Source organism: Chaetomium fimeti, assembly GCF_033439085.1.
Source record: "Chaetomium fimeti strain CBS 168.71 chromosome Unknown B0H64scaffold_1, whole genome shotgun sequence".
NCBI classification, from domain to species: Eukaryota; Fungi; Ascomycota; class Sordariomycetes; order Sordariales; family Chaetomiaceae; genus Chaetomium; species Chaetomium fimeti.
In genome coordinates, this window is record NW_026944329.1 from 2,490,942 (window position 1) to 2,511,211 (window position 20,270).

The 20,270-nt window shown below is 56.4% G+C and overlaps 9 protein-coding genes across 9 annotated transcripts; 5 read left to right on the forward strand and 4 right to left on the reverse strand.

The window, feature by feature from the left end:
- Positions 1 to 17: 17 nt before the first annotated feature.
- B0H64DRAFT_470663 (Isochorismatase-like protein) lies at positions 18 to 1,474 on the forward strand. The gene is made up of 2 exons (XM_062807840.1): positions 18 to 302; positions 674 to 1,474. Exons 1-2 carry the CDS (start codon positions 237 to 239, stop codon positions 1,310 to 1,312), a joined length of 705 nt encoding a protein of 234 aa, XP_062664097.1. The 5' UTR covers positions 18 to 236; the 3' UTR covers positions 1,313 to 1,474.
- B0H64DRAFT_334023 (uncharacterized protein) lies at positions 1,452 to 3,808 on the reverse strand. Its single transcript, XM_062801091.1, has 4 exons — positions 3,586 to 3,808; positions 3,208 to 3,515; positions 1,925 to 3,150; positions 1,452 to 1,870 (listed from the first exon to the last, which is right to left on the reverse strand). Exons 1-4 carry the CDS (start codon positions 3,654 to 3,656, stop codon positions 1,718 to 1,720), a joined length of 1,758 nt encoding a protein of 585 aa, XP_062664098.1. The 5' UTR covers positions 3,657 to 3,808; the 3' UTR covers positions 1,452 to 1,717.
- Positions 3,809 to 4,497: 689 nt separating this feature from the next.
- B0H64DRAFT_437744 (heterokaryon incompatibility protein-domain-containing protein) lies at positions 4,498 to 6,425 on the reverse strand (the record flags this gene model as incomplete). Its single annotated transcript, XM_062806288.1, has 2 exons — positions 4,498 to 6,124; positions 6,199 to 6,425. The coding sequence occupies 2 exons, from the start codon at positions 6,423 to 6,425 to the stop codon at positions 4,498 to 4,500; spliced, it is 1,854 nt and encodes a 617-aa protein (XP_062664099.1).
- A 606-nt stretch (positions 6,426 to 7,031) lies between these two features.
- Positions 7,032 to 8,984, forward strand: B0H64DRAFT_448891 (isotrichodermin C-15 hydroxylase; the record flags this gene model as incomplete). The annotated part of the gene is made up of 5 exons (XM_062807062.1): positions 7,032 to 7,106; positions 7,139 to 8,071; positions 8,138 to 8,452; positions 8,509 to 8,684; positions 8,732 to 8,984. 5 exons carry the CDS (start codon positions 7,032 to 7,034, stop codon positions 8,892 to 8,894), a joined length of 1,662 nt encoding a protein of 553 aa, XP_062664100.1. The 3' UTR covers positions 8,895 to 8,984.
- An 89-nt stretch (positions 8,985 to 9,073) lies between these two features.
- B0H64DRAFT_437746 (Ser-Thr-rich glycosyl-phosphatidyl-inositol-anchored membrane family-domain-containing protein) lies at positions 9,074 to 9,895 on the reverse strand (the record flags this gene model as incomplete). Its single annotated transcript, XM_062806289.1, has 2 exons — positions 9,074 to 9,566; positions 9,621 to 9,895. The coding sequence occupies 2 exons, from the start codon at positions 9,893 to 9,895 to the stop codon at positions 9,074 to 9,076; spliced, it is 768 nt and encodes a 255-aa protein (XP_062664101.1).
- A 1,380-nt stretch (positions 9,896 to 11,275) lies between these two features.
- On the forward strand, positions 11,276 to 12,934 carry B0H64DRAFT_314495 (major facilitator superfamily domain-containing protein; the record flags this gene model as incomplete). The annotated part of the gene is made up of 3 exons (XM_062800205.1): positions 11,276 to 11,320; positions 11,426 to 12,683; positions 12,744 to 12,934. 3 exons carry the CDS (start codon positions 11,276 to 11,278, stop codon positions 12,932 to 12,934), a joined length of 1,494 nt encoding a protein of 497 aa, XP_062664102.1.
- Positions 12,935 to 13,367: 433 nt separating this feature from the next.
- Positions 13,368 to 15,191, forward strand: B0H64DRAFT_470668 (RNA polymerase Rpc34). Its single transcript, XM_062807841.1, has 2 exons — positions 13,368 to 13,829; positions 13,888 to 15,191. Exons 1-2 carry the CDS (start codon positions 13,564 to 13,566, stop codon positions 14,885 to 14,887), a joined length of 1,266 nt encoding a protein of 421 aa, XP_062664103.1. The 5' UTR covers positions 13,368 to 13,563; the 3' UTR covers positions 14,888 to 15,191.
- An 81-nt stretch (positions 15,192 to 15,272) lies between these two features.
- B0H64DRAFT_314582 (cyclophilin-like domain-containing protein) lies at positions 15,273 to 15,857 on the reverse strand (the record flags this gene model as incomplete). The annotated part of the gene is made up of 3 exons (XM_062800208.1): positions 15,273 to 15,465; positions 15,536 to 15,642; positions 15,696 to 15,857. Coding segments are annotated over 3 exons (462 nt in total), but the record flags the coding sequence as incomplete, so codon positions are not given.
- Positions 15,858 to 17,338: 1,481 nt separating this feature from the next.
- B0H64DRAFT_470670 (uncharacterized protein) lies at positions 17,339 to 19,567 on the forward strand. The gene is made up of 4 exons (XM_062807842.1): positions 17,339 to 17,730; positions 17,801 to 17,832; positions 17,890 to 17,969; positions 18,025 to 19,567. Exons 1-4 carry the CDS (start codon positions 17,649 to 17,651, stop codon positions 19,364 to 19,366), a joined length of 1,536 nt encoding a protein of 511 aa, XP_062664105.1. The 5' UTR covers positions 17,339 to 17,648; the 3' UTR covers positions 19,367 to 19,567.
- Positions 19,568 to 20,270: the final 703 nt, after the last annotated feature.

The following is a 20,270-nucleotide window of genomic DNA, read 5'->3' on the forward strand; positions in this document are numbered from 1 at the left end:
CGCCAAGAAGCCCCACAGGCACCTTTTTGTCCTCGCATTAGTTATCTTATCAGGCTCTGCCCCTCCATACCACATGCCAAAATCCAGGATCCCAGGGTCCCTCGTGGTCAGCACCCAAATCGGTCACACGAGATGTAACCCGGAATGCATTTAGCTTTTCCGGTTCCTCGGTTCTCATCGAAAGAAACATCTGCGAATCAGACCAGAAACAGGCGGTAGGAATTTCAGCCGCAATCATGACCGACCCTGCGTTCAAGCCCGCGCTATTGGTCGTCGACATGCAAGAGGACTTTTGCCCTCCGGTAAGCCTTGAACCCATGATTCCATCCGGACTCGCATCCTTCCATGATCCCAACGCACATGAACCCATTCCGATGTTGCAGACAAATTCTGCCTAGTGCACAGTTGTTTTCTGATGAGTTGCCACCGCTACGCTATGTAAGCGGATGAGAGAATGTTGGGCTGCTTCCATCTTCTTGAGCACCGTGTTGTTTCTCTCAGTAGCACCTGGGCTACTCGTTGACACTGAAGCACATCCACGAACCAACATCCCGCCCCCATCCAACCACACCCACCGCATCACAGGACACCATCGCCCCTCACCAGTTCCTCAAGCCACTTCCTCCCCCCCCAACTAACCAACCAGTAACTAAACACCTCGCGTACCCAACAGAACGGCTCCCTCGCCGTCGCCGAAGGCCGCGATATCACCCCCCTAATCAACACCCTGCTCGCCCTCCCAAGCAGCACCCTGCCCCTCAAGATCGCCACCAAAGACTGGCACCCGCCCAACCACATCTCCTTCGCGCGCAACCACGGCCCCCAGAAACAGCCCTTCACCGACACCACCACCATCACCAACCCGCTCAACCCCACCGAACAGTACACCACCCGCCTCTGGCCGGCGCACTGCATCCAAGACACGGCCGGCGCGGCGCTCATCCCGGAGCTCGACACCACCCACCTGACGCACACCATCACCAAGGGCACGGACCCCCGCCTGGAGATGTACAGCGCCTTCTACGCGCCCCTCGCCAACCCGCGGGTGTCCGACAGCGGGCTGGCCGCGCTCCTGCGCGGGGCCGGCACGACCCACGTGTACGTGGTGGGGCTGGCGGCGGACTACTGCGTGCGGCGCACGGCGGAGGACGCGGCGCGGGAGGGGTTCGCGGCGGTGGTGGTCGAGGAGGCGACGCGCGCGGTGGAGCCGGCCGGGTGGGCGGCGTGTAAGGCGGAGATGGAGGCCGCCGGGGTGCGGGTGGTGGGGTGGGAGGGGGAGGAGGTGAGGCGGTTGTTTCGGTCTGGGGAGTAGTTGGGGAGTAGGGGGTTGTGGGTTGGGTGTGGGAATACGTTTTTGGAGAAGAGAATGTGCATAACAGTGGTCCGTCTATAATCTGTAGGAATATGAGCGTGTGTTAGTTGCACATCGATGAAGCACGGCTGAAGATGGGAAAAATAAAAACAATGGTTGCCCACTTCCGAATAGCGATTCCGAAAGTGCCATGAACTCCTATACTTCCACAACACCACAAGACATCGACAACCGAAAATATAACGTAACAATCGAATTCATTCCTCATGCTTCATTAACTTGTATACATTCGAATACCCAGCACGACTGAGCAGGGTGGCTTTGGCTCCCCTCACCCCTTGAACGAAGCCGCTGCTGAATACCAAACCCCGCAAATCCATAACTCCATCCCTACCGGAAACCTACTTACCGACCCACGCGGATAACGCCGGCGGCAATCAACTTCTGAATCTTGTTGCGGACGTTGGGGTTCTTCATGTGCTCCGACAGCGCGGCGGGGTCGGTCTGCGCCTGTTGGAGGATAGCCTGCATCACGGGGTCTTGCATAATACCCATAATCTACATCACAGTTAGCATCACTGTAGGGATATTATGGATACCTGGTAAACTCACCTCGGGATCCCGCGTCAACCGTTCGCGGGTCTGCTCCTCCGTCTCATTCTCCCGCGCCGAGTACATGGCGGAGAACGCCTTCTGCTGCTGCTGATCAATTTCCTTGGCATTGGCGCCGTTATGGTGCTCGGAATCCACCTCCAGGGCCTCGGTGCAGGCATCCACGCACTTGCTGTACTCGCGCATGCCGAAGTAAGCCTGGGCCTTGCGGATGAAGGCGCGGATGAACTTGGGGTCCTTCTTGATGGCCATGTCGCAGTCATCGAGTGCGCTGGGGAACTCGAGCAGCTTGATGAAGGCCGCCGCGCGGTTGCTGTACCCGCGGGGGTCCTCGGGCGCGCGCTTCGTCATCTCGGTGTAGGCAGCCACCGCACCTGGCCAATCCGACTCCTTAAACTTCTTGTTGCCGTCCTCGCGCGCCTCCTCGGCCTTGGCGGGGTCGACGTACGCCTTGCGCGCGGCATCAATCTTATTCCGCTCGGCCGCGCGGACCTTGTTCACCACGTCGGGCGTCCGGTGCTCGCGCAGCGACATGTTGTAGAAGTCGATGGCCTGGGCCAGGTCACCCTGCTTCTCATACGCCGTGCCGATACGGGCATAGGACTTGGCGATGACCTTGAAGTCGACGTACAGGCTACGGCCCTCCTCAACAGCCTTGGTGCAGGTATCGATGCAGGCCTGGTAATCGCCCTTCTCGAAGTGGGCCGCACCCAAGTTGTTGAGGTAGGTGGTGTCCTTGTGGAGGTCCCAAGCCGCCTGGTAGTGCTTGATGGCCTCGTCAAAGTTGCGCTTCTTGTAGTTCTCGGTTCCGAGCGCCTTTTCCTTGTCGGCCGCCTCCTTCGCCTTCTTCTTCTCCAGGGCCTCATCATCCAGCTCCTCCGGCTCGGGTTCGGGTGCCTTCTTCGCCGGCTCCGGCTTCTTAGGGGGGGCATCCGACATCTGCACGTCTTCCTCAGGCTCCACTCGCGAGCCAGAGCCGCCGGCTCCCGCGTCACCAGCATCCCGCATCTCCATATCAACGCCCATCAGCACGCCAAGGACCTGGATCATCCGGGGGTCGCTGAACAGGTCTTGCATGTTGTTCGGGTTTTGCTGGATGGCCTGCAGCTTGGCCATGAAGCTGGGGTCGGCGAGTAACGAGCTAGTCTTCGGATTGCTGGCGAGCTTCTGAATGAGGTTGGGGTCCTTGAACATATTGCCCAGGCCGCCGGTTGGGTCAGGGCCGCCTTGCACATTATTAGTCGACACATCCTCTGGTTCGTTATGCGCGCAGAAAGACCTACCAGCACCTCCTGCCTCCTGCTCCATGGCCCTCTTGACCGACGCCAGGTCGTTCTTCATGCCGGCATTGTTCGGGTCGATCTTCAGGCCCTGCTCGTAGGCGTCATGCGCGCCCAGGAGATCACCCTTCCCGTACAGTGCAGTGCCCTTACGTCCCCAGCCCTTGGGCCAGTCGGCCTTCAACTCGGTAGTCTTCTCGGCATCGTTCAGTGCGTTATCCCACTCCTTCTTCGAAGCGTACGCGGCGGACCGGTTGCTGTAGAGAATGTGGTTGTTGCCATCGAGGGCGATAGCCTGTGTAAACTTGTCGCTGGAATTGCCGTTAGCTTCTCTCCATTCTTGTGCCGTACTTCCCATGTCAAGCTAGGCGGCTAACTCACATCGCCTCGTCGAAGTTCTTGGCCGCAATGGCCTTGTTGCCCAGAGCCTTGAGCTCGTCGGCGGTTGACATGGCGATGGCAACGGCGTGTGCAAGGGTTTAAATAACAGCGTGTCTCGGTTTTGTCAAGGAATTTTGTTGATCTGTAAAGAAGGGTGCTTAGTTTTATCAAGGGAACAATGGGAACTGCCGGCGAAGAAATCGGGATGCAGACACGGCCTGCTGTGCTCGGCTCGTGGAAAGCTCTGGACTTTCGATGCCTTTCGATCGAAGTCCAAGCTCGTGATTGGTCGTAGCGCTCAGCTCCCCACAGAGACGGGCGGGGTGGTTCGAACGTTTGGCGGGGCAGGCACGGCAGGATCAACCCCTCAACTCCAAATCCTACCATCATCAGAATTGATCAAATCGCCGCGAGTTCAGCTCAGCCCCTGGTGAACACCTATTGTTATTTGTATTCACACAAAGAAATTTTTCTTGGCCCATGTTCCCACGGCAAATAATCATCTCCAACCCATCTAGCGCAGCAGTTTCCTCTTGCTCAGTCCGACACCGCTCACGATTAGCAAGACGAATATCCTACTTGGAGACCGAGGAAGCGTATATGATCCATTATCTTAAGAGAATATGGCTAAAGCAAAACAGGGCCGGAGGTATAAATAGGTTCGGATATATTCAGGAAGTGCAGTGCCGTAGCAACAGGTAGTAACTCGCAATTGCACCGTCTTTCTTTTGCAATTGACCCTACCCTTACTTCCCAGGAAATCCGAAAAGTCTATCCGCTTTTCCCTTTAAGAAATTGCACGACATGTTAAGCAACATTTCTAGGCATACCTAACTGAATACATTATGTAGGTACCTGCTAGCAGGGTCAGACACAGACACGCTTGCTCTGCTCAAGCGAAACGTCTACCTGTCAAAATCCCCTATTCTCATCGCCCTTCCCAGCCACCCCCATACAGGTTGGCCCTGGCTCGGGCATGCTCAAAAGGTCTCCTACAGGCCGCTCAGAGATAGTCACATCGACCATATTGTAGGGACTGAACTCGTACTTTTCCCTTCTGATACGGACTTCCACAAGGGGAAAGGGCGCGAGGTCCAGCCGCCATGTATCCTCCGGGATAGCCATCGAGCGGCTAAACAAGGACTCGAACTCTCCGAACCGAGTTGCCCGTTCGCTGAGCCAAGTAAACCCGGCGGTGCTCACAGGATCCTCAGTCTCGGGACCGTAGACTAGAGGCACCAACGATACCGAAACGGGAGCTCGGTTACCCCGCCGGGTTTTGGAACGAGCAAAGACAAGGCCAAAGCCGAACCTTGTGGCCGTTTTGGTGAGCCGGCAGTGTAAAGCCCATAGCTTGTCCGTGTTCTCCAGTTCCGGCGCGCTGATTGTGCCCTCCTGCGCCACGTGAACGCCGTGGTGGCTGTAGAGCGCGATAGACTTCTCGTATAGTGCGGTGTCGCCCCATCGGCAAAGGACGAATTCCCCCTGCGGTAGATATTCAAGGCCCTGGGGTTCGACCTTGAGGCATCTACGCATCTGGACGAGATCGGACGGGAAGTAGCCCGTGTTCGTGAAGCGCACCAGCTCGTCCGTCCGACTGAATTGAGCATCGCCCCAACCATAGAGAGGCAAGAGGATGAAGGTAGTATCTTCGGCCTCACACTGGCAGAGCAGGATGGCAAATACCATGGAACGGAGCTGAGTAATTCTCAACCCCCACCAGAAGAAGACGTATGGTGGAACGTCGGGTAAGACTGGAAGTTCGAGAGTAACACCTGCCCCCGTGATGGTTGGGTAAAGCAGCTGGCCCGTAGTCCTAGATGTGGTAGGCGTGTAGAAGAACCCGGCACCTCTCCAACGCGAGAGATTGGATGACCATTGGAAGTCGACCGGAGATTCGGCGAACAGACCACGGAGAGGAGTGCGTGACGCGGTTTCATCCCAAGGGATGGGCTCCAGTCCCTTCAGCTGCTGGTCGTTGGTGATTTGTCTCGTTGGTTGGTCAACAATTCTCCCCCATGCAAAGAGAGTATGGTCTGTGGGGTAGGCTTTCATGATCTCCTCCTGTAGTCTTCGAAATGCCTTTTTCCCCTCGCCGTAAAGTAACGGCATGTTGACACCGAAAATTCCGAGAAGGCAGTACGCAATGTCCTCGGTTCTCGACGTCTCTCGCTTGGCGGCCCAGGACATCCGCGCAGCCACGCTCCGAGGAGATGAGGAGGAAAATGACCTCAGGTCAGAACGGCAAATCCCCGTGATCTCCGTGATGTTCTTGCTCAACGAAAGCTTGTCGCCGATCTTTTCCCAGTCGCGGCCGTAAAACACCACGTCTTTGGGTGCGAGGAGCTCCTGGAGCGTCCAGCCCCGTGTGAACCAACGAGCACGGGCAAGATGGTCATCAAGCGAGAAGGGGTCCCGGTCGACCTGACTCGGAACATCTGCGAGGTAGGCGTAGCATACTGCGGCGTTCTGGTACCAGCGAAACATGGAATTGATGGCCTCGGAAAGCTCAGCACTGCTTCGTTTGTCGATACAGCAACTGGGGCGACTGTCAGCGACCTGATTGCTTGCGGGGCATCGCAAGGGGTCCCCCCTCAAACACCTGTGACCTACGTGTCGACCCAAACCCAGTTGTACCCATCGGCCATGGCCTGCCAACAGCAATCAACAACCTTAGCGTAGCCTTTCTTCGCCCGGAGAGCGTCCGCCGAGAGGGTTTGAAAGTCCTCATACGTGACCTCTTCCTCGGCCCAAGTGTGGGAGAGGATGGCATAGCGCACGACCTCCGAGTCGGACAAAAACTCCCCGATGGTTCGCGTATGTACGTTGAGGAGCCTCATTGTAATTTGTCGGTGCAGTTCAATCAAGCAGGAAGTAGGAGATGGGATTGTGAGAGACGTCACTGCCTTAACTAGTCCGCAGTTGCCTGCGGCTGCGTTTGAATGCTCAGCCTCACGCTCTTTTTGGGTGACATTGGGCTCCCATCTCCGTGGGATGATACTGATAGGTCAGGCTCCAGTCCAGACGGATTGTGACGGCGCGTAATCCCGCGCTATGGACGATACAACTACTAGTACGCTTTACTCGGTCCATATACGCAATCATCGTGACTTACACGCAGCAAGTTCGGGATGTGTATATGATTCCGCCGTATCTGGAGCTTTCAGGGGTTCGGGCTCCCGACCAGTGGCTGGAGACACGATGACGAAAAGAAGCTCGCTTCCCAAGCTCGTTCTCCGCATTTGGAAAGCTCGAAAATCCGGGCCAATCAGCACCAGTGACTGGTGAGGGTGATTTTGATTCAGATTTGTGCTGGGTTGAGGCTGACTGAGCACCTATCCAGGCAGCATTCTCACTTAAACATCATAAAAGACTTGAAAAAACCGGATATATCATGAACCAAGGGCTTTTTTAATAAGACGATGGTCTAACAAACCGACGGCAAGATGATCAACTTACAACACCTCACCAACGAGGTCACCTCCAACCCAGCACTGCTTATAAGTAGCGTGGTGATCCTAGTAAGAACTCAACCCCCCCAAGAACCTGCAAGTCTTGGCTTTCATCAACATCCCAAACTAACCCTCCCTACTCCCAGCTCCTAACCTACCCCCTCACCACCCTAACCTACAACCTCCTCTTCCACCCCCTGCGCCACACCCCCGGCCCACTCCTCTCGCGCGCCTCCGCCCTCCCCTGGGCCATCCGGCACGCGCTCGGCACATCCGCCTTCCACACCCACCATCTCCACACCCGCTACGGCCCCGTCGTGCGCATCGCTCCCAACCACCTCTCCTTCACGGCGCCGCGCGCCTGGCGCGACATCTACGGCTCGCTGCCGCGCGACAGTGGCAGCAGCGGCAGTGGCGGCAGCGGCGGCAGCGGCGGCAAAAGCGGCTACACCAGCGTCTGGCCCGAAGTGCCCAAGAGCAAGACCTTCACGTCGGCGACGGATGATCAGGAGGAGTCGATCGTCCAGGCGGACTTCCACGAGCACGCGCGTCTGCGGCGGGCGCTGGCGCCGGGGTTTTCGGATGCCGCGTTGCGGGTGCAGGAGCCGTTGCTGAGGAGGTATGTGGAGGTGTTGGTGGGAAGGATTGGGGAAAGGTGTGGTGGTGGTGGTGGTGGTGGTGGTGATGGCATGAAGGGGGAGGGGGTGGTGATGGATATGGAGAAGTGGTATAATTGGACGACGTTTGATATCGCGGGGGATTTGGTGTTTGGGCGGGCGTTTGGGTGCTTGGAGAGGGAGGCGTATCATCCGTGGATTGCGTTTCTGATGGGCACGTTGAAGGCGGCCGCGGGGATGGTGTCGGTTATTTATTTGGGGGGCAGGTGGTTGGTGAGGATTTTGTTCAAGACGGTTGGGCAGAAGTCCATGTTGGCTCTGCGGGAGATGACGGAGGAGATGGTTAGCCATCGGCTTGCGATGGAGAAGGGGAGGGATGATTTGTTTGAGGGTCTCGTGAAGCATCGTGAGGAATGGGTATGTTTGGTCCCGGAGGCGGGCTCAGGGAAAGGGGGCACAGGGTTGCTAACCAGTTTTTGACAGAACCTCTCGTTCGAAAAGTTCTCTACCAACGGCTTGGTCCTGACCCTCGCTGGGTCCGAGACATTGGCGACCACGCTCTGCGGGACGACTTACCTTCTGTTAAAGAACCCCAAAACGATAGATCGGCTTTCCCAGGAAGTACGCGCAGCATTCAGCAACACGGATGAGATCACTGTCAAAGCGGTATCTCAACTTCCCTACCTAACCGCGGTTATCAACGAGTCCCTGCGCATGTACCCTCCCGTTGCTGCGGACTTGATCAGGGTCATTCCCCCGGAAGGGAAGAACATTGCTGGTCACTATGTCGCTGGCGGTGTAAGTACCCTCTCACCAACACCCTGCGCCCAAAGGCATAGCCCTAACTTGAACAGACCTTCGTGGAAGTCCAGCCATGGTCGATCAACCACAGCCCGGACAATTGGGTTGAGCCCTGGACTTTCAACCCAGACCGGTTCCTTCCCGGGGAAGACGAAGCAAAGGAAGCAGGCAATATCCTCGAGGCATCTCAACCCTTTAGCTGGGGACCGAGGAACTGCCTTGGGCGCAAGTAAGTAACTAGGCCCTGGTTGAAAGTGACCAAGCTGACAGGTACAGCCTTGCGTACGCGGGACTGCGTTTGATACTCGCCCGCATCATCTTTTACTTTGACATGAAACTCGCGGGGGACAGCGGCGACTGGATCGGGCGGCAAAAGACGTTCCCACTCTGGGCCCGGCTGCCCCTTAATGTGCACTTTACACCCGTTAAGCGGGGCTAGGAGTGATGCTGGGCGTTTGTAGAAATTAGATTAGACAACCATCCCGCCTCTCAGGCAAACTTGCCAATGTTCGCTGTTACCCGGCTATTGACCACTCCCCTTTCCATCCTCTCCGTGACGGCAGCCTTCACCCGAACGCACTTCCCCAACACCGCTGGTCCAGGTTTATCATCCCCTCCTCAAGCCGAGCAAAGATCAGCGCAGTCCTCAACCTCGGACATGTCCCGGTACACGGTCGAGTACACGGTGCTGGTGATGCCGTCCTCATCCGAGCCATCATCGGCGCCATTCACCACAGGGGGGCTAGTCACGGTCGGTTCCGCGGCATCCTCAGACTCCGTGGGGGTAGCATCCGAGCCTTCCTCCGAGCCAGTACCCTCCTCGGCATCGCATTCGGCATCCGTGGGCTCAGGGTTGGAGGGAGTCGAAGCCGAAGGGACGCTGGGCTCGGCGCTAGGGATAACGACAGTGGTGGCGGGCTCGGAGGGCAGCAGAGAGCAGGAAGGGGACACGGTGACGGTGCTGATGGCGGTCTCCGTCACGGTCACGGGAACGCAGGACGACTCGTCGGGGGGCAAAACGGGGCCGGCGCCGTTGCAGGCGCCATCGCGGACGAAGAACTTGGAGGTCTGGGCGTGGATGACGAAGACGTTGGTGCCGTTGATGGCGTTGCTGCGGGTGGCTTTAGCTTTTGTGCGGAACGGAACAGGGATGAGAGGTGCTTACAATTGGAAACCCCACGAGGTGTTGACATCACAAGGGACGGTGACCTGGTGCTCGCCCTCTGAGGTTGGCACGTCGGAGGCAACCTGGGTGTAGAAGGGGGGCCAGTCCACGAAGTTGACCAGGAAGATGCTGAACACGGCGGGATCAGTGTCGACGCTGCTCCACTTCACGCTGTACGTCTCCCCCTTTTTCAGGGTAGAGTTAGCCACCGGTTCGTGAAACTGGATGGCCGAAACAAGGGGCGCCGCAAGGGCAAAAAGTGACAAGACACGCATTTTAATAACAGTTGCGGAGGCGGCGGCGGACAGATAAAAGAGTGACTGCTGCCAAACTCGCAGTAAGGACTGTAGAAGTTGGATAATGAGAAATGAGAAACTGAAGATGTCGAGGAAAAGAAACGGCCGAGGCGCCGGCGGCCACAAGCGTTCTTTTGTCAATACGAAGTCCACTCCCCAATGGGCCAAATTCTCCACAAAGCTGGTTCGTGATGCTCCACCCATCGGTCAGGTTAATGCCTGTCAATACGGATGCCCCTGAAATAACACGAGGTTCCCTAATTATAGTCATGGTCAAGAGCCATTCGTCCCCGCTGCAGGCACGGTTTGGCATGAAAGTCAAGTATGACTTTGCAAAGACAATTGCCCCAAATATTGACAAAAAAATAAAGACGACGATCCCGCCACCCTGATCTGCATATCCCGATACGCGAGGCCGATCACCCACGTGCCGATGACAGCAGTGCGCTCGGGGTGTGAGGGCATGAGATGGATGTGTTCGCCAACGTTAGATAAGGGCAAGTTAAGGCTTCTCGTCGTCTTCGTTTATCCACAAAGAAAGAGGCACGCTGACCGGGGAACTCCGGACCAGTGCCGGGGCTGCCCGTGACAGTGGAGCAACGTACAGGTACCTACCACCTAGGTAATTAACCCAAGCAGGCGGCGATATCAAAGAGGGATTACATGCGGCCACGATTACCTCGAACTACCTTCCTGACAGACTATTAGCAATTCAGGAACCAGAAATAACTATCAATCTGCTTCATATGCCGACCATAGGTCAATGTTATCAATGTAACCCACGAACCTTTTCGTCTTCCGTTGGGCAAGATGTCGAGCTCAACCCCCTTTTATGCCTGATTGATCTAAGATGGGTGCCACCTAGAGCAAATTGGATGTGTGAATGCATTCAAGTTGAGTTCCCGTCACGTATAGTTCGCGTGGTTGTTAACTTGTTATTTCAACACGAGAATGGTCACCTACGGGGTAATATCAAGATGCTCGTGATAATCAAGTCGAAATAATCACGACATGGCCGGGAACTGGGCTGGTTTTAGGTTTATTGTCCCACGTCCAATGTCCGGTGACGCCAAGTTACACAGCTGATAAGCTAAGGGGGTGCGATGCATCCGCGCGAACCCCTCCGAAGAGATGAACGATGAAAGTTGACGTGTTACAGCAACTGTTTCGACCGGACAGCGAGAATACGGATGTCCGACGCGTGGCGGCCACACGCTAATGCAGATAGTAGAAGGAAGACCCTGCTCATGATTACAAGAGAACCATTTTCCCACAATTAGAGGTTAGAAATATCAGCATCTTGGACGATAACCTTCGATAATCATCACCAGGCTGCGAAACCCCAATCCCATCACCACAATGCGCCTGCACACCCTCCACGACCTCGACCAGACCGAAGGCACCGTGCAACTGCGGCCGGCCTCCACCTCATTCACCTCCCCGTTGCTCCTCCACCCGCCGCCCTCGCCAACCGACCCCAACGACCCGCTCCGCTGGCCGCGCTGGAAGAAACACACGGCCTTCCTCTCCGTCTGCGCCTTCACCTTCCTGACCAACTACGGCGTGGGCGGGCTGGCGCCGGCCTTCTACGTCCTGTCGCAGGAGTTCGACAAGACGGTCGCCGAGACCAGCGACCTGCTGGTCTGGCCGATCCTCGTGCTCGGCGTCTTCAACTTCTTGTGGGTGCCGCTCGCCAACTACCTCGGCAAGCGGCCCGTGTTTGTCTTCTGCTCGGGCCTGCTGTGCGCTTGCTTCGTGTGGGGTGCCCTTGCGCGCTCGTTTGAGTCGTTGTTGTGGTCGAATATTGTGGCCGGGTTTGCTGGTTCGTCGACTGAGGCGCTCGGCGCGAGTATGGTGAATGATTTGTACTTTTTGCATGAGAGGGGGGCGAAGATGGGGGTGTATATGAACTTTATCTCGGGCGGGAATACCCTGGGTCCGTTGGTGTGTGGGTTTGTGATTACGGGGTTGAGTTGGCGGTGGCATAAGTGGATTGCCGTGATCTTTACGGCGATCAATTTCCTGACGGTGTTGTTGTTTGTGCCGGAGACGAGGTACTACCGGGATGGGGGTAGGGATGGGACTGGTCAGCCGCGGGCGGTATTGTCATCGACGGAAACCGTCAGTGCCCGTGATGGCGAGGCGGCAAAGGGAAGTAAAGCGGATGCGGATGGCAAAAAGGAAGAGGCCCACGCCGCTCCCACAACGGTACCCAAGAAGACCTGGCTACAGGAGATCAGCTTGTGGTCAGGGACCGCACCAGATACGAACCTCGCCAAGATGTTCGTTCGGCCACTGCCGATGTTCGCATATCCCTGCGTTGTTTACTCGTTCCTCGGATACGCCGTGTCACTCGTGTTGACGGTGTCGGTCAACATCCTCAACCCTTTCGTCCTCCAAGCGCCTCCATACAGCTGGTCACCCATGATCAACGGTCTGATCAACATCCCCGGCTTCATTGGAAACGTGGTGGGTAGCTACGCTGGGGGGTGGCTGGTAGATGTGTTCTGCGACTGGAAGACCAGACGGAATAAGGGAGTCTTTGAGCCGGAAAGTCGGCTGTACTTGTGTGCCATCCCGCTGTTAGTCACCGGGGCAGGATGCATGACCTTTGGGTTCGGGGTGGAGAGGATGCTACATTGGACTAGTCTCTTCGGAGGATATGGCATGATCTCGGTGGCTCTGACGGCGGTTCCAACCATCACTATGGCATACGTCTCTGACTGTTTACTGCCCGTCAACTCGGATGCGTTGATGCTCGTCAATGGTGAGGATATCTCTCCGCCGACCAATCACCAATAAATACCTAACGGCTGACTTTTTCTAGGCTTCAAGAATGTGGTAGCTTTTGGTTTCCTTTACGGAATTGTGCCATGGGTCGAGAAGGTTGGCTACGCGGAGTGCTTCGGTATACAGGCTGGCATATTTGTTACGGTTATTGCTTTGGGTATGGCAATCCTCATACCCTTTGGTGGGAAGATTCGACACATTCAGGCACGGTGGCGGATCATTTTGTAAAGAGGTGCGCAAGTGATTCGAGTGGCGGCGCGAAAGAGTGCGCTGAAGTTTGAACCGACGAGGACGGCATGGGGTGGTGTGATGCGCATTGTTTGCTGTGATCAATTGGAAAAAAGGGTGTATTTGATCAGTTAGCCGTTTTTGGGACATGGCATTTTAAGTGATTTTCCTTTTTTTTGCTCTTTTTGCGCGCGTCTGCCTTGAGTGTTTGTTGGAAGAAGCCCATCAACCACCGTGACCACCGGTTTAGCTCGCCGAGAATGCCAAGCTCCGTCGCCCACCAAATGGAACGGCCCGATGCAAGGCTCAGCGGCAGGGCTTCGAAACAGCGGGGCCTCAGAGTCATTGTCCAGAATCTAACCAATGGTGTGTTTCTTCATCTCGCAAGGCTCTGACTGTGATGGAGGGGCAACATTTCGCCAACTAAATTTCCAGCGGACAGACAACTTTGAACCCGACGCATTCGACGACCCAATCCACCACACGGCCACGAGCAATATCCACACGAAGCTTTTGTGAATATCGCGAAAGATCTTCTGATAGCAATTCGAACTCGATTCTCAAATTGCGACTGTAATCGTGCCCTTCAAATCCACCTCCCGATCGAATTGCCCTCGCGCGACTGAGCCATGGCGAGCGGCAGCACGGCGGATGACGCCGGTGCGAAGCTCCAGATCCTAAAGGATGCTCTTTACGATGAGATGAGGCAACATGGATCAGAAGCCCGTCCATTTTCACAAAAAGATCTCAACGACCTTAACATCATCCCCAACAACGATGTCAACCTCCTCCTCAGCGTCGTCCAGCGGCTCTGTGACGACAAGCTCCTGGTCGGCATAGCAAACCACCATGCTGGGATGGCATGGAGATGGCGTAGCAGGGAGGAGGCAAAGAAGTAGGGCTCCCAACCTATCCCCAATTCGCATGGACACCAAGCTGACGACGGCGGATAGGTACACATCATTACCAAACGACGAAGCGGTCATGGTGTACTCGATAATCGACGAGGCCGGCGCCGACGGTATCTGGAACCGGACGATCAAGAACAAGCTCAACATGCACGAGGCGGTGGTGAAGAACTGCATCAAGTTCCTCGAGACCAAAGGCTACATTGCGAGCATGAAGAATGTCGAGCACCCGAACAAGAAGATGTACATCAAAGCCACACTCCGGCCATCCGAACGAGCGACGGGCGGCCCCTGGTTCACCGAAGGTGAGCTGGACACAGCATTCATCTCCGAGCTCGAGGGCATCGTGTTCGAGTACATCAAGACGAAGAGCGCATACCGGGGGTCACAACCACACGCAGGCGGAGCCGCCTCTTCAGCCGGGGCCACAAAAGCCCCCAAAAAGGGCGCCGTAACCGCAGGCGAGACCACCGCGCGGGGGACAAAACGCTCGGCGACCGAAATCTCCAACGACGACGCCCCGACCGCCGCCACCCGCACAGCCAACGGCAGCACCACCACCACCACCACCACCAAATCCCGCGCCGTCTTCCTGCCCATGCCGGCAGGGTACAAGCACTACCCGACGGTGGCCGAGATCGCCAAGTTCATCCACGACACGGGCATCACCAACAACACGACGCTGGGGGAGTCGGACATCCAGCAGCTGGTCGACGTGCTCAGCTACGACGGCCTCATCGAGCGGGTGCGCGTGGGCCGCCGGCGCGGCTACCGCGTCGCGCGCGCCGTCAAGCAGGACACGGTGCCCTTCCACAAGCGCCAGAAGGAGCGCGAGGCCGGCGTCGGCCTCGACCTGCCCCTCGTCCCCGGCGCCGAGCCCCTCGGCAGCGGCCTGACCGAGGCCCCCTGCGGCCGCTGCCCCGTGTTTGAGCTGTGCGAGGAGGGCGGGCCGGTCAGTCCGAGCAATTGTGTTTATTTTTTGCAGTGGTTAGAGTTGGAAGAGCCGCCAAAAGCGGTGGCAGCAAATGTGGCCAATCCCCCATGAGGCGAAATGGGATGGATGGTGGGCCCGGAAGATGTGTTATTGACGTCGGTGATAATATACCCCATTTTTAGCTTGGGATCCTCAAGTGCTTCGTACGCCTTCCTTGGTAATCCCGCCACCACATCAGTTTGTTGTCGGCGAGCATGGGCAAGGCTGCAACCAAGTCCCTTTCCGCTTATGTGATTCAACTTGACAGGTAATACGTCACATAGCGGTCGTCAAAAGAAACAACGGCAATGGTTCTGGGTACGGTGGAAGAGCATGGACTTTTTGGCCAGTAGGTTGAACCCGTTCGAGTTTATGTAACATATGATTGTTCCCATTCGGGACTGCCCACCATATCATGTAACCGCCCTGCTTATCTTCAAACTCGCAAGTGGTACGCCTACTCCGTGATCTCGCCGGAACTGGCGATGGTGGGTTCGCTACCCTCCTTAACCGTACCCTTGTCATCACCGAGAAGTTCCAGTGACTTCACCACCCTCATCGACTCCTCGTCGGCGACCTCGCCGAAGACGACATGGCGGCCATCGAGCCAGGAAGTGACAACAGTGGTGATGAAGAACTGAGAGCCGTTGCTGCGAGGTAGAAAGGAATATTAGCTTCATCTACCTCATTGCTGGCCCTATGGATGCTGGGCGATCTTACGTGTTAGGGCCGGCGTTGGCCATGGAGAGTAGGCCAGGCTTGGTGTGCTTCAACTTGAAGTTCTCATCGGAAAACTTCTCGCCATAGATGGACTTGCCGCCGGTGCCCTGGGACAGCAGTCAGCATCGTTTCCCAAAGGAGCGACGTTTTGAATTCTCACGTTGCCGCGGGTGAAGTCGCCACCCTGGAGCATGAAGTTCGGGATGACGCGGTGGAACTTGGAGCCCTTGTAGCCGAAGCCCTTCTCCCCAGTGCACAGCGCTCGGAAGTTTTCGACGGTCTTGGGGACATCCTCGTCAAAGAGGTCCAAGTTGATTCGACCTTGCTGCGCTATTTTACGAGTCAGCTGACTACCTAGGAAGCCCAGAAGATGCGACGGTGTTGGGGAACGGCCGGATGGGCATTTTGGTTCCGTGGTTTGCTCTCATCAACTGTTGGTAGGCACTAATGTAGGTATGGGACAACAGCAAATTGGCAAACATGACCGTGAAGAAGAGAAGAGACCGAAAAGCAAGCTACTTACCCGTCTCCGGTCCGGTAACGTTGAAGTTCTCGTCGATGACGGGACCCTTCCACGAGATGTCGAAGAAACTAGGCGCGTGCTGTGAGTAAGATTGCTTACGGCAGCGGTTTTGCGACTTACACCTTTTTGACCATGTTGGCGGAAGATGCGGAGAAAGCTCTGGCGGAGATTCTGGTTGTAGATTGGAGAGAGGGTGAGTTGGCGGAAGTGAATTGACCAGATGGAAGTTTGTAAAAGAGGGAGGAAGGTCGGACGAGAGATGAGCAATGGCGGGGTAGGAGGGGTCGAAACATTTTCCGCTGAGCGCAAGTGGGTTAGCATCAGATCTGGCCAACCAGGGACGGAAGCCGCGATGTGGGACGAAGAAGGGACGGATGAAGCTGCTCATAGCCTGCACGTGATATTATGAGGGGTTGTTGAGCAAGATCGAATCGATCGGAGCTTCGAAATCGGCATGCCAGGTCATCGCGTGTGGGGGGTTCCATCCCCTCTGTGGGGTTTGGTGTGTGAGGGGAGAGGGAGGTATTGGATAAGTGAAAGCTGATGTGCCAAGACTGAGCAACCAGACACCCTCAACGGAGCAAAGGAATGCGGCGACGAGGAACGCACAGGAGGATGTCGGATCCAGCTCCCCACCTCCCGTCATTATGCTCGCGGCTTCCCGATATTGGCGCCTGTGAGACGGAAAAACAATAAAAGACCGCTGTGTTCGAGGGCAAAAGTTCACTCCCGCGAAATCATGGGAGAACGAACTTGCTGGATCAAAACGGAAGTCGGGCTTGAACTGCCCGCATTGGGGTCGGCGGTCGCTCCTCTGACCTTGCAGATGGGGGCCGTTGCCGTGTTACACTCCGACTGTGGAAAGCTCGAATCATCCACGAGGAACACAGAAGAGGCAGTGAAAAGGCACCGGGGCGGTGGCCAAGCTGGAGACCAACGACCACTGACCAACAGCTCGCTCGACGAGCGAGGAATGACCGGAATTCAAGATGGAGGGGAGTAGGTGTTTTGAGGTCTGGGTGCCCGCCATGTTTCTTCGACGGGAGGTATGTACCGGAGCCGGAGAATGTGGCTCAAGGCCCCAATGGCAAACGTGAGAAAGTCCCAAGGTACGAGAAATATGAGAGGAAATACGCACGGCTGTGTGGGACTGAGTCCGCGGGATCTAGAACGGTATAAGTTAAAGGTAAAAAATCGAATTGAAAGCTGGTGACAGGATGGATGAAGTTGTTAAAGATGACGACCGCTAAATTTTGTTTTGGTCGCAACAGAAAGTTCAACCTCGAAGCTTTGGATCCATCACAGCACGGGCCGCTAACTGGCTGAGCTTAATTGATGCCTTGAACATGAGGCATTCAAGATGTCGCACTCTCCCAAGTCCAGGTTCTTGGCGGTCTGGTGGAAATCGCAATGTGTCGCCCCTTGTCAGCACTGCTGCCCATCGACCCTGTATTGCAAGTTTCGCGAAATCATCACGACCGAAAGCATCGCCGCTTCGCATAAAGGCACCCCATACCACTATCCCGCATCCAAACCCTTCGGATCGCATATTGTGTCTATTGCGGGCTTCGGCCACCATACTCTTCCGCCATGGATTTAAACAACATCAAGAAGCAGGTCTCGAACCTGACGCTGTACGACCTGAAGGCTGGCGTGCGGAAGATGCAGAATGGTAGGTTGACTGCCACAATGCCTTGAACTCAATTCTTTGATTGTACATACTAATTGACTTGTCCGCGTAGCCGTCATGAATTTCACAGAAATGGAGGCGAAGGTCGGTCACCGTGGCGACCAAGGAACGGCGCCATACCCTTAAGCTAACAGTCGCTAGGTCCGCGAAGCTACGAACAATGAGCCATGGGGCGCGTCGTCTACCCAGATGCAGGAGATCGCCGATGGCACGTTCAACTAGTATGTGTCTGGCCGGTATCCAACGCCGCGAGTTGCAGACTGATACCGTTGCTAGCCAAACCCTGAACGAGATCATGCCCATGATTTACCGGCGATTCACGGAAAAGTCGGCCGAAGAATGGCGGCAAATCTACAAGGCGTTGCAATTACTCGAGTACCTGATCAAGCACGGCTCCGAGCGTGTCATTGACGATGCCCGATCCCATATTACGCTTCTCAAGATGCTGCGTCAATTCCACTTCATCGACCAGAACGGCAAGGATCAAGGCGTTAACGTTCGGCACCGCGCCAAGGAACTGGCTGAACTTCTCGGTGATGTTGAACGCATACGATCGGAGCGCAAGAAAGCACGCACAAACAAGGGCAAATTCACCAGCATGCAGAGTGGTGGGGGGATGGGAAGCTCGAGCCGCTATAGCGGGTTCGGGAGCGACTCGGGATACGGCGGCGGCAGCAGCTCAACATTCGGCGGATATTCTGGCGGAGTGTACGGCGATGGAGGCGGTTTCGGAGGCCAATCGGACGATTACCGCTCCACACAGGCCCGAGGAGACAAGTTTGAGGAATACGATGAGTTTGACGAAGGGGAGCGGCCTGCTGCGTCGGCGAGCGCCGCTCGGGTGACTCGGGATACAACTGAGCGCGCGGGAGTGAAGCGAACTACGGAACAGCCGAAGAAGAAGGAGCCCGAAGTGGATCTCTTCGACTTTGACGAGCCTGCCGCTCCGACCGCGGCGGCTGCCTCTAGCGTTGCTCCTCCCAACCCTTCCGGACTGGCGTCGCTCGGTGATGGTGGCGCCGACGACGACGAATTCGATGATTTCCAGTCCGCATCCCCGCCAAAGCAAACAGCAGTTTCCCAACCGCCACTCACCGGGGCTCTCCCGGCACCCGGCCTGTCCCTGGCCGCGCCGAAGCCTGTATCCGCGCCAGCGCAGGCGAATCTGAGCGGGATGGTCGCTTTGTCGTCCATCTCCCCGCCGCCAAGCTCGACCGCCAGCCCCGCTGGCAACGTCTCGGCTTTTTCCACACCTCTCACTGCAAGCACGCTGTCCCCGGCGGCGCAGGCACCCAAGCCTGCTGGATATCAGGCGTCCGGGCCCAATTACTTCTCTTCAGTGCAGCCTACTACTCCATCTTCGGCAGGGGCCCAGGCGTCCGGTGGCCCTCCAACTAGCAAGCCGGCCGCCGGCGGAGATGCTTTCGGTGCCTTGTGGTCTCAGGCAAGTGTTGGCATCAAGAAGAACACGCAAACCGGACCGGGGCCTGCCATGGGGCAACTTGCAAAGGAGAAGAGCAGTGCCGGAATCTGGGGCGCCCCTGCCTCGACAACTCCGAGTAACGCCGGCGCGGGCAGCAAACCACTTGGAAATGGGCTGGATGACCTCCTAGGCTAGTGTTGTCTCATCAACAGCATTTGTTACTTTTGCGGGTTCGATGCAAACCTCTTTTCAGGATGCCATCGCAGCCCGGGCAGGGCGGGGGACGTCGCGCAGTGACGAGGTTCATGATCCTGGATGGATGACTGCAATGTGGGATTTCACACAGACAACACAGGGAGCAGTAGATGCGTACAAACTTGAGAAGTAGTTCTCCACACCCCAATATTCTTGATTCCTTGACACGTGGTGGTCGTGATTTTGGCTGGAGCGGGCTGTGCCGTGCGGAAGGGGTGGGGGAGACAACCACGAACCTCAATGGCCACACTCTATCAAATGATGTTGGAACATGAGGTAGAGTCGTTTGTGTTTCGTTTTTGAAAGGCGTTCTCTCACCTGCAGAGCCACGCTCCTTATTTGCCACCGGGGCTTGTGACGCCCGACCGTTATTTTCCGGCCGTCGACCCGGCCTGGATTCGCACCGAGGCCCCCCGGTTTCCCCAGCTTCCCCGGCCTCAAAATCGGCCCCGCTCCATCTCGGGCTTGCGGCCGCCCCCAGACCGGGCCGGACCCGCAACCCGAGACAGCCCAGAAACGGCACAGGAGTTGATCGAACACGACACGGAAGATACTTGATATGCCCTATAGAGAGAGTTCACAATGTAGTCTACAGAACCACTCCCTTCGGAGCGCCAATCGGACGTGGTTTGATCGCCATGGCCGCCAGTGTTGTCTTGCCGGTCACCATATCTCGTACCCATCGGACCTTCCTACACTTCGTACTTTGGTGTTGTGTCTGATCTTCGTTCCTCCAGTTTGACTTTCCTCGGTCATCGCCACCTACTGGCCTTTTCTCCCCCGTGCCCCCTTCCACTTCACTGCTTTCTCTTCACAACCAAAACACATTCAAAACTTCTTCGAG